This window comes from Neophocaena asiaeorientalis, unplaced genomic scaffold, assembly GCF_003031525.2.
Source record: "Neophocaena asiaeorientalis asiaeorientalis breed wild unplaced genomic scaffold, Neophocaena_asiaeorientalis_V1.1 scaffold115, whole genome shotgun sequence".
Taxonomy (NCBI): domain Eukaryota; kingdom Metazoa; phylum Chordata; class Mammalia; order Artiodactyla; family Phocoenidae; genus Neophocaena; species Neophocaena asiaeorientalis.
In genome coordinates, this window is record NW_020173132.1 from 235,243 (window position 1) to 247,452 (window position 12,210).

The following is a 12,210-nucleotide window of genomic DNA, read 5'->3' on the forward strand; positions in this document are numbered from 1 at the left end:
TATATATATATATATATATATCCACTCTTTTTTAGATTCTTTTCCCACATAGGCCATTACAGAGTACTGAGTAGAGTTCCCTGTGTTATACAGTAGGTCCTTATCAGTCAACTATTTTACACATAGTAGTGTGTATATGTCAATCCCAATCTCCCATATTATCCCTTCCCCTTTTACCCCCTGGTAACCATAAGTTTTCTACATCTGTGACTCTATTTCTGTTTTGTAAATAGGTTCATTTGTACCATTTCTTTAGATTCCATGTATAAGTGATATCCTATGATATTTGTCTTTTTCTGTCTGACTTACTTCACTAAGTTTTTAAATGCTAACAAGCATTTATCTTGTTGTGTAAAGAAAAGGCCACCTACAGCCTCTTCAATAAGTGGTGCTGGGAAAACTGGACAGCTACATGTAAAAGAATGAAATCAGAACACTCCCTAACACCATACACAAAAATAAACTCAAAATGGATTAAAGACCTAAATGTAAGGCCGGACACTATAAAACTCTTGGAGGAAAACATAGGAAGAACACTCTATGACATATATCACAGCAAGGTCCTTTTTGGCCCATCTCCTAGAGAAATGGAAATAAAACCAAAAATGAACAAATGGGACTTAATGAAACTTAAAAGATTTTGCACAGCAAAAGAAAACATAAACAAGATGAAAAGACAACCCTCAGAATGGGAGAAAATATTTGCAAATGAAGCAACTGACAAAGGATTAATCTCCAAAATATACAAGCAGCTCATGCAGCTCAATATCAAATAAACAAACAACCCAATCCAAAAATGGGCAGAAGACCTAAATAGACATTTCTCCAAAGAAGATATACAGATTGCCAACAAACACATGAAAGGATGCTCAACATCACTAATCATTAGAGAAATGCAAATCACAACTACAATGAGATGTCACCTCGCACCAGTCAGAACGGCCATCATCAAAAAATCTACAAGCAATAAATGCTGGAGAGAGTGTGGAGAAGAGGGAACCCTCTTGCACTGTTGGTGGGAATGTAAATTGATACAGCCACTGTGGAGAACAGTATGGAGGCTCCTTATAAAACTAAAAATAGAATTACCATACGACCCAGCAATCCCACTACTGGGCATATACCCTGAGAAAATCATAATTCTAAAAGACACATGCACCTCAATGTTCATTGCAGCTCTATTTACAATAGCCAGGACGTGGAAGCAACCTAAGTGTCCACTGACAGATGAATGGATAAAGAAGATGTGGCACATATATACAATGGGATATTACTCAGCCATAAAAAGAAACGAAATTGAGCTATTTGTAATGAGGTGGATGGACCTAGAGTATGTCATACAGATTGAAGTAAGTCAGAAAGAGAAAAACAAATACCATATGCTAACACATATATATGGAATTAAAAAAAAAAAAGAAATGATCATGAGGGACCTTGGGGCAAGACGGGAATAAAGATGCAGACCTACTAGAGAATGGACTTAAGGATACGGGGAGGGGAAGGGTAAGCTGTGACAAAGTGAGAGAGTGGCATGGACATATATACACTACCATATGTAAAATGGATAGCTAGTGGGAAGCAGCCTCGTAGCACAGGGAGATAAGCTCGGTGCTTTGTGACCACCTAGAGGGGTGGGATAGGGAGAGTAGGAGGGAGACGCAAGACAGAGGGGATATACATATGCATATAGCTGATTCACTTTGTTATACAGCAGAAACTAACACACCATTGTAAAGCAATTATACTACAATAAAGATGTTAAAAAAAAAAAAAAGGCCACCGTCAGAAAGAAGTTCAACTTCCCCAGACGTTTACCAAAGCCCTCAGGGGTAAGGGGTGGGCAAGGCCACGAGGTTTCCGGGGAAATCTGGGGCTCCCGGGGGTGGGTCGGTGGGTACCTGGAGGGGCTAAGCATGGGCAGGAACTGGACAGCCCGGAGGAATCACTGGTAGTGTCTGTGTCTCCGAAATCCCTCTTTTTAAGGTCAACATGGCCAACTTCCAGATCTCAGCACCGGGTCAAATCAGAGCACTTCCGTGGGTGGTAACAGGGTTCCCAACCGACCCGGCAGGCAGTGACAGGCCGGGCCAAGCAGAGATGCGACCTGGGGTCAGCTCACCCGCAACCGTCTGTTGTCAGGGCAGGAGATGGGCAGCGGCCCTGAGCTCTCAGGGATGAATGCCTTGCCGTGTCTGTCCTTGTCACACATCGATGTGTAGCCGTGCCTTCCGGGGACCCCGGCCTCTGGCTGCATTTGCTGTCATGTTCCTGTCCTCACATCTTGCTCTGGCCGGTGAATTCTCTCGCTGCAGGGAGCACACCCTACAGACAAGCTGTGGAGGAAAATCCCTGAGACCCTGCAACTCTGAAAAATCTTGACCACATCTCCTTATGGAGTTGGAGGTCATTTTACACCAGAATCTGGAAGGCGTTGTTTCGCTGTCTGTGTACCTAGTAAGCCTGCTGAGAAGTCCTAGGTCACTCTGATACTGTTAGTTTGCTGAGACCTGGTGCTTCCTCCCTGGACACGGAGAGAATCATGGCCTCGTTCTGGATGTTGTGGATTTCACAGCGGTGCACGCTGCTGTCAGTGTGTTTTCATACGTTGTGCTCTCAGCGGGTCCTTTCAATCTGGAAACTGATATCCTTCCGTTTGGGGAATGAAAAACAAATTTCATTGATAATCTCTCCCCTTTGTTCTCTCCTCCTGGAATCCTACTTATGAACGTGTAGTCTACCGGGGCGGGTCTCTACATGCGAATTTTCTTACCTTTTCTCTCTACATCCCTTCTCTGTCTTTTTCTCCTACTTTGAGAGACATTTCCTAACTTTCATGTCTGCTACCAGCTTTTTCATCGCAAGCATTCCTTGATTTCTGAACGTCCCTCCTTTCCTCCCCCCTCATACCTGTTATTTTTACTTCTTGGGTGCGCTGATTTTCTTACCCCTCCGACGAGAGCGTTGCTTTGTTTTTACATCTTCTTCTCTTTGCAAGTCTGTTTCCTCCAAGCTGCTTTCTGGGGAGTTGCTCGCACCACAATCACTTACTAATGGATGTATGTATCTGCTGGGAGGGCACAATCCCTCCTAGAATCAGATGGGACCCAGCCAGCCTGCTTTCACAGTCCACCTGATTCTCACGTGGGACTTGCTTTTTATCACACACACACCAAAAACTCAGTTTCACAAAGATATGACGTCACAGCAGAGAATGTAGAGTGATGTAACGTTGGAACTGTTTCAAGCCGGCAGTCGTCCCCATGAGATGTCAAGTGTCACTGTGTTTGTCAAAAATCTCCAGCATCTCCAGCACCTCTGCCGGACGGTGTGGCACCCAGGGCGCCTTGCCACACAGTTTGGGAACCACAGGCTTTACCCAACCCACTTTTGTTTACTCCAATCTTAACCTGGAATCGCATTCAAACACCCTCACCGCTGCCCTCCTACTGCCCAGCACCTCAGTACATTTAAACTATAATTTACTTCACATCGTGACTCACGGGACCAAAGCACAGATTCCACTCTCCAAGATCTAGGAGGGTGGGTGGCCCTGGATGCACACTGAAAGTCAGGGCACCGCACTTTTACATGCACCGTTCCCCAACCATAAGACACGTTGGTTTTTGGAGTTTCGATTTTGTGTGTCATGAGACAGTGCTATAGAAGTAACGCGATACAGTTTGTGGCTGTTTGCAGACGTATGAGTCAGGACCTGAGCGCGGACAGCTGTTGAAGGAGTCTTCTGTGGCCCTGCCCGCCCCCCAACTGGTCTTTGAAGGATGCAATCAGGGTAAAGTCGGAACGTCAACAAAGGAGGCCAGAGCAGGTACTATGACAGACACATGTGGGTTCTGAGTAAGCTGACTGGTATGGACTCACAAAGCTGTCTGAGAAGATGGGTGATGCAAGCTGACTTCTGTCTAGACAAGATAGGAGTGGAAAACGCATCAGACAGACCCAGCAGAGGAGTGACAAGAAAAACCTGTTTCCGTTGCACAAATGCATCGCAGGGAATGGGCTGTTTCCTTCCTTATCTAAACATCTAATCCCTACGGGGGCTGTGACCAGGCACTAGTGCATTTCAGTTTCATTTCTAGGGCTTTAAAATATCTTGCCCATGAATAAGAAAAAAGAAGGAGAGTGAAGAGAAGAAAAAAAGAGATATATAAATAAATGAGGGGGGGATATGGGGAAAGAAAGGGAGGGAGGGAGGGAGGCCAGCCAGTGGGGAGAGAGCACGAGTGATCACGTCAGGAAGGGGAGAGAGGGCAGGAAAACCATATGCTCCGGTATGTTCTGAATTTCAAAGGCTACTTACATTTTAGCATTTGGAGAATATCTCCGGCCTAGTTCTGTAAAATTCATCTCTTGCCTCAGATGTATCGTAGTCATGTCAATTTTTCTCCTCTCCATTTAACAGTGGCTAAAAAACAGCCACAAGGGAAGCCAGTTCCTGTGTACGTTCTCTAAGGTTGAGTAGTTGAGAGGTGTGTGTATTGGATGCAATAGTCCATCAGGTCATTTAAGGACAGTGAAAGATTCAATACATGTTCTGTTTTTTCCCCTGGAAGCATCAATGGTCAACTTCAAGTAAATGTTAGAAAACATTCGCCTATTAGTAAAGGAATCGTAATCATACCTGGTTCTGTCAGGCAAGTCAGGACATTGTTTAACTACAAATGTGTCAGTGTGTGCTTGTTCTAAAGTTCTAACTCATGACAACTCATGTGAGCAGTCACTTGGACAGTCGTTCATGCGTGTGGATTTTATTTAATTCTCTGTGTCAAGTGTAGATTTCTGAGCAAGGGTATTTTTTTGTTTTCTGGCCACGCATCTCAGCTTGCAGTATTTTAGTTCCCTGACTAGGGATCAAACCCTGACCACGGCAGTGGAAGTGCCGACTCCCTGGACCACCAGGGAATTTCTCTGAGGCAGAGTGTTTTAATGGTCCTGTATGAAAAAAAGGAAGCAATTCCAACCGTGTCGTGGAGAATTGTGGAGGAATTATCAGAGGTCGAGGAAGACTAGTGGTGTCTTGTTTTTCATAGTTCCTGACTATATACGTGTTTGCCTTGGATTGACAGATTTGCTTGAAATATCACTCTATCAGGAATTATCTGTCTTCAGCAAGTGCTATTATTGTGGTTTGAACGGAGGAGTCTGTTTTCTTAAATGCTTCCAGATCGAACTTCCGATTGAAAATAGGAAACTTCAGCGAACACAGCGAGGGCAGACTTTTTCATACGTTGCCAGGACGTGCAGTTTACGAGGAAGGCCTTCCGTCTCCCGCTCTTCTTGGCATGATTTTGCCACATTAAACCAAAAAGCATTAAGAACATTCTAGAGGTCAGACTACCCCATGATGCTGCTGAGGACTGGTTTCACTAAATAATTCATGATCAAAACTATATTCTAGGGCTCCCCTGGTGGTGCAATGGTTGGGAGTCCACCTGCCGATGCAGGGGACGCGGGTTTGTGCCCCGGTCTGGGAAGATCCCACGTGCCGCAGAGTGGCTGGGCCCGTGAGCCATGGCCGCTGAGCCTGCGTGTCCAGAGCCTGTGCTCCGCAACGGGAGAGGCCACGACAGTGAGAGGCCCGCGTACCGCAAAAACAACAACAACAACAAAAAAAACTATATTCTAGAAGCAAAACAGCAAACATGACTGAGACAGGCGTGTATGGGGTCTGAGGGGTGGTGGAGGGGCTGAAGGAGTTTCTCTCTTCCCTCCTCACCCAAATACTCCTTCTTAGTTGGTGTGTTGAGAGCTTTCAATTTTCAAACACACACATACTCAGAAACTAAACTATGCAATTTCTCCCCAGTGTTTTACATTTTCAGGTGATGCTTAGTTTATGATTTTCCAACACAGATCACAGGAGACGTTTAATAAGTCATATCACCTGTGTAGGTGATGACAATGGATAAAACACGATGAAAGAAGAGTTGCATGAACTCAAACAGAATCCAAAATGCAAGACCAAAGCAGTCTTAATCCATTCCACCAGGAATGCCTTCAGAATTTTTGGCCCAAGGTTTTAGTATTATTGTACATAAAGCACCTGAAGAGATAACCTACTCCATAGACTTGCTCACACAAACTTTCTTGTGGATAAAGGAGATATTTGGTTCCTACTTTTATACCTACCTATCTATCTATCCATCTATCCACTCATCTATCTACCCATCTATCCATGTCTGCCTAGTCTACTTAAAATAGTAATGTAAAAGATATGCCTTAACCCCCTATAGGATTTCCACATCAGGTCATGCAGGAGACTGAGTCTCAGAAGTCCCCTGTATCAGGGAACAGCATTGTGCAATCTTAGACAAAGCCATGTCACAGCAAAACATGCAGTTGTGTTGTTTCCACAGTTTGAAAAGTGACCACAGTACCTGACGTGGGGACTGTACAGGTGGGCGGTGGGGTCTGGGTGTAACTCACAACAAGAAGGTATCCAATTAGCTTTTGCACAGCAAAGGAAACCATAAACAAAACGAAAAGACAGCCCACGGAATGGGAGAAAATAGTTGCAAATGAAGCGAACAACAAGGGATTAGCCTCCAAAATATAAAAAACCCTCATGCAGCTCAACAGAAAAGAAAACCAAACAACCCAATCAAAACATGGGAGGAAGATCTAAATAGACCTTTCTCCAAAGATAACACACGGATGGCCAACACGCACATGAAAAGATGCTCAACATCACTAATCATCAGAGAAACGCAAGTCAAAACCACAATGAGGTATCACCTCACACTGGTCAGAATGGCCATCATCAAAAACTCACAAACAATAAATTCTGGAGAGAGTGTGGAGAAAAGGGAACCCTCCTATATTACTGGTGGGAATGTAAACTGGTACAGCCACTATGGAGAACAGTGTAGAGGTTCCTTAAAAAACCAAAAATACAGCTACCATATGATCCAGCAATTCCAGTTATGGGCATATATCCAGAGAAAACCGTAATTCAAAAAGAGACATGGACCCCAATGTTCACTGCAGCACTATTCACAATAGCCAGGTCATGGAAGCAACCTAACTGTCCATCGACAGAGGAATGGATAAAGAAGATGTGGCACCTATATACAATGGAATATTACTCACCCATAAAAAAGAACACAATAATGTCATTTGCAGCAACATGAATGGACCTAGAGATTGTCATACTGAGTGAAGTGTCAGAAAAAAACAAATATCATGTGATGTTACTTATATATGGAATCTAAAAACATGGTACAAATGAACTTATTTACAAAACAGAAGTAGAGTCACAGACAGAAAACAAACTTACGGTTACCAGGGGGTAAGGGGAGGGAAGGGATAAACTGGGAGATTGGGATCAACATATACACACTATCGTATATATATAATAGATAATAAGGCCCTACTGTATAGCACAGGGAACTCTATGAATACTCTGTAATGACTTCTATGGGAAAAGAACCTAAAAAAGAGTGGAGATATATACATGTGTATAACTGATTCACTTTGCTGTACGCCTGAAACTACATAACACTGTAAATTAACTATATAATCCAATAAAAATTAATTAATTTTAAAAAAGAAGGCGTCAGATCAATTCCAGTTTTTCCCTCGGGATGACACTCAGCATCCCTTCCGCTTTGGACCCTAACAGGCTCACACTCTGCTTTCCAGGCCCCGGTGCACGGGTGTGAGAGGCTCAGGACTGGCCTCGGTCTCTCTGAGCGGGAGCCACCACGATCCCCGAGAAAGGCCAAGCCGGGTCTGGCTCCCAAGAGATGTGCAGCCGGGTCTGCGCGATGCTGAAGCAGAGACACACATTTTCCACCCTTTGGCAAGAAGGGAGTGAAACTGGTGACTTTGCTGATGGGAAAGATACTAAGAAAGTAGTCTTCGAGGTGGATGTACTGTGAAACATCCGGACAAAAATTTCTGCTTCTCTTATAAACATCGTTTTCGTCTATGAGGAGCCATAAAAATACAAGAAGTGCGAGGCGGGAGGGGAGGACACCTGGGCTTCTGGACCACATGGCTCTGACGAGGCCCAGGGATGTGCAATTCCAGGGCAAGATGTCTTTCCTCCTGGTGTAGCAGAGGAAGCGCTCATGGGTCAGGGCACATAAATGAGAGACGCCCGGTGGTCACTCTGCTGACATCCTTGGGCTGCTTTCCCGTGAGGTGCATTTCCAGGCTGGGGTCTAGCTGTTGGTGGCTTTTGGTCAACAGAAATATGCCGCAGATCACTCTTTTCTCCTGGAATCTTAGCAGGATGTTTTTTCATCTTGAGCTCAGCTTGCTTTCTGAGTATAACAGACTACAGTTTTAAAAGCCTTCAGTTACTGAGCCTGACCTTCTTGTCTGAATGGAACTTCATGTTTCCCTAATAAAGAACCTGATGTAAAACGCAGCGTGCAGACCCCACGATAAAGAAGATATTGTCTGTAAGGAGGTTTCACATTTCCAGGGAACTGCAAAAACACTGTTCTGCTGATGGCTTTAAAACGGAAACAAAGAGCTATTGAAACCAAAGAGATACATTACCAGAGAGAAAAAAAGAAAAAGCTTCTTACCAGGTTCAGCTGTGGATCGAGGTTCTGTTTCCCACATGAGAAAAAAAAGAAACCAAAACAGAGTATTAGACTGGGCTTCCGTTCATACTAAACCTACCCATCTTTTTCTGTGACCTTGTCTAGGACATGTCTGCAGAAATGGTGAAGACAAACTCCATCAGGGCGGCTTTAATGTGCTGCACCCTGCACGCCCTCCCCACTCGGAGAACAGAAATCTATGCATCTCACACTACAGTATATAAAATAGATCATCAACAAGGACCTACTGTATGGCACAGGAAACTCTACTCAATATTCTGTAATATTCTACATGGGAAAAGACTCTGAAAAAGAATGACTATATGTATACACATAACTGAATCACCTTGCTGTACACCTGAAACTAACACAAAACTGTAAATCAACTATCTTCCAATATAAAGTAAAAATTAAATTAAATATTAAAACAAATAAAACGCAAAGAAAGAAGGAAGGAAGGAAGGGAGGGAGGGAGGGAGGGAGGGAGGGAGGAAGGAAGAAATCCATGCATCTCAGTGACTAAGCCCTTCCCGGTTCTCCTGGAGCTGGACAAGAGGGCTTGGTCAGACCTGGGGGTGGTGGGACGGGCCCCTCTCCTTACTTTTCTGGAGGATCCGGAAGTCTGGAGAGTCCTGGATTTCACTGCCTTGTCGGAACCACTGGACCTGCAGTGGGGGCGTGCCTCGGACCCGGCACTCCAGCACGGCTGCCTGTCCCTTGGAGGCTGAGATGCTTTGCAGCTCCTGAAATGCAAGGATCCGTGCACGTAAGGCCTTGGTGTGGTCTCACCCAGCTTCACAACAGAGAGCAACACCTCCCAACCTTAGAGAAGCAAACGCAGGCTTTGCATCATAAAATCAGCTCAGGAGAAACACCTTTAACTGCATGTAATGAAGTGAGTAAGACTTCCCATGGGGTCGGCAGAAACGCTGGGCCCACCTTGCAAAGGTACGGCTCTAGTATTCATGGAATTTTACGGTAACGGGTACCTTTATCTACACTGAAGAGTGAGCTGGTGGAACGCAAACGTCTTTAAAGAATCGCACTCTATCTGAGTGTAGATTCCTGAGACCCAGACAGGAAGGCAAGGAGACCCCACTTGTCTCCCAAGCTCTGAGCTTGCCGCGGGGCGCCACCTCTGCCCGCCAGCTTCCTGGGTCCGCTTTACCAGGATGAGGGTTGGCATTTTCTCATTTGGAGATTCTGAGTGAAATAAGAAGACAGGAGCACTTCCCCCACCTGACCTTCCTTGCCTCTTCCCCTGCTGTCACCCTGGTGCCACCTACTCCAACTCCAACCCAATAAATGTTTACAACCCAACAGACCAGAAATGCGTTTGCTTCACAGACGCAAAGACGTGAAGCTTGTAAACTGGCTATTAAATACTAAAGGAATAACTGGCCCCTTCCAGGTGTCCGCACTCTGCCCTTCCCCTCTGCAATCGCTTAGCCACGGGCCCACTGAAACTTTCTGGCTATCTACCCTTCTGACTACAGAGTATTGCATCTGATAAAGGACATGAAGAATTCTTAAAAGATGTCAAATATGATCAAGTAATTCACCTATGCAGAGACCCAAAGCAAACAAATTCACATCAGGAAGTTGGTTTTTTTTTTTCCTTCTATTTCTGTTTTTGCTTTTTACATTTTTCTGAAGAGCTAGCCAATGGTGTGCTGGGAACAACAGACCCTGCAGCAACTGGCCTGCAGTGTGTGTGCCCCGGCCCCGTGGGAATCCTCAAAGTCCATGATGCGGGCAGGACCATAAAAGTCTACTGCGAAGTCTGGGAAGGCATTTCATGAGAATTTTGGTGGCTAAGGTCTTTTTTTTTGGGTTTTTTTTTTAATGGAAAGGTGAAGATTATTACGTACTTCTGAGTGCATTCTCACTCCACCCTTATTTTTTTTTTTTTTTTTTTTTCGGGAATTTTTAACTGTAGGAAAATCAATTGACTTTCACTTTCTGATTGGTCAAGAAAGCGCTAATTTAGCAGATCAGCAGGGAAGATATGGCCCACGGGGTCCAGCTTATGTGGACGGATGGATCAACGCCCCCGGCTCGTCCAGGAAGTGTTCACAGCACGTTACAGATGCTGCACAAGTATTCTTCATGTGTGAGCCTTCAGACACCACAGGGGGAACTCTTGTTTGCTCCTAGGATTATGCATTTTGTTCAAACACTGGAATATCACATAGGTGGTAAATGGGAAGATGCCAAAGACTTTATACAGTCAAACCTCTGCACTTAGCCCAGGTGTGCCACCTGGCCCCTCCTGGAGTGAGCTTTTTCTCTTGACAGAAGCCACTGTAAACATGGTTCGCTCGTAGGAACCACAGTGATGACCCCAAGGGAGGCCAAGGGTCACCTTCAGAGGCTGACCTTGGCAGTCAGGGTCGTCCACTCGGCAGACTCTGGGAACCCTGGGTGTTTCAGGGTCCACAGAAGAGCATCTCTCGTTGTCAGGTCCACCTGGTACTGAGATTCCTTGGAGGGTCTACCGCTCTGGGGAGAAACGCCACACGGAGCAGGCCGCTCTCCTGGCCCCATGTGTGTCCCTGTGACTCACAGCCCCGCTGTCCCCGCCAGCTCTGCGGCTCCGGCTCAGCCCCAGGGAACCTTTCCCAGCGACGTGGGAGAGCATGGATGGAGGTGCCAGTGGACATGCAAAGCCCAGGCCACTCCCTGTCACCACCATCCCCTCCAGAACCAGAGCCCAGGCCCCCAAAGGACAGTGCAGAGCAGGGAGAGGCACCGCCCACAGGGAAAGGGCACAGGTGCCAGTGAGGAAGAAGAAGACCATGCAGAACGGGGGGACATCCACTGTCCAGACCCAGGACATGGAGCTGCAGGCACGGGGACATGGCCCTGAGCTCCGGCCACTCTACAGTTTGCAACTTAAAAACTCAAGCTTTGTAAAAATGCTGAATTCTGGTTTGCTTTTCTTTCTATTAAGCTCAGAGAACGCTTCCTGGTTTTCTCTGGGGAAGGGGGGACACCGCTGCTGGAACCTCTGTCTCAGGAGCTGGACTGCACTGCAGGGGAAAGGAACAGGGTGTGTGCCTGGGACTGAGGGTCTCTCATGGCCCTGGAGGAATTCCGTGGCCCTGAGGGAGGAAAGGAAACTCTCGGGGCCTCTCCCCTCCCTGGTGCCACCAGGACACGCTTGATCGGCTCTGGCTCCAAAATCAACTGTGTCCCCAGCAATAGTGTGGCAGGTAACACCGATTTCCCGGCTAGTTTCACGAGGCTGCTTGAGAAAAACTCTTAAACTACAGGTAAACGTGTCGTGCCCACCCCTCCATAAACAACTCCTGCTCTAAGCACCAAAGGATGGACGACCTCATGGGCAGTTACACCGACACGGTTGTTGGCAGGTTTGACATGCCTTGTTTTCTTTCTTTTTGGGTATTTTATCCTGGGAGGCGACTTCAATGTTGCTGTCAACAATTATCATTTGTTGCATCCTCCGGTCAATACCCTGTTTATGAAAAGGTCTTTAAGCAAGCTGGATGCAGGCTGGCTTAGGAAAGAGAAATCATTCCCTACATGAAGACTATTCAGATGCTCTTCTTGGCTGCCTTGCAGATTTATAGCTTTTAGATGATGGGTTTATAGAAACTGCTTTCACATCTGTCTT

At 45.8% G+C, this 12,210-nt stretch overlaps 1 protein-coding gene across 1 annotated transcript in view; it reads right to left on the reverse strand.

The window, feature by feature from the left end:
* Positions 1-12,210, reverse strand: part of PALLD (palladin, cytoskeletal associated protein) — a 384,184-nt gene that overhangs the window by 197,861 nt on the left and 174,113 nt on the right. The window contains exons 6-7 of the mRNA XM_024744116.1: positions 9,175-9,316; positions 8,556-8,579 (exon numbers count right to left, since the gene is read on the reverse strand). Of these exons, the coding sequence (XP_024599884.1) occupies positions 8,556-8,579; positions 9,175-9,316 (166 nt within the window). The remainder of the gene's footprint in view (positions 1-8,555; positions 8,580-9,174; positions 9,317-12,210) is intronic.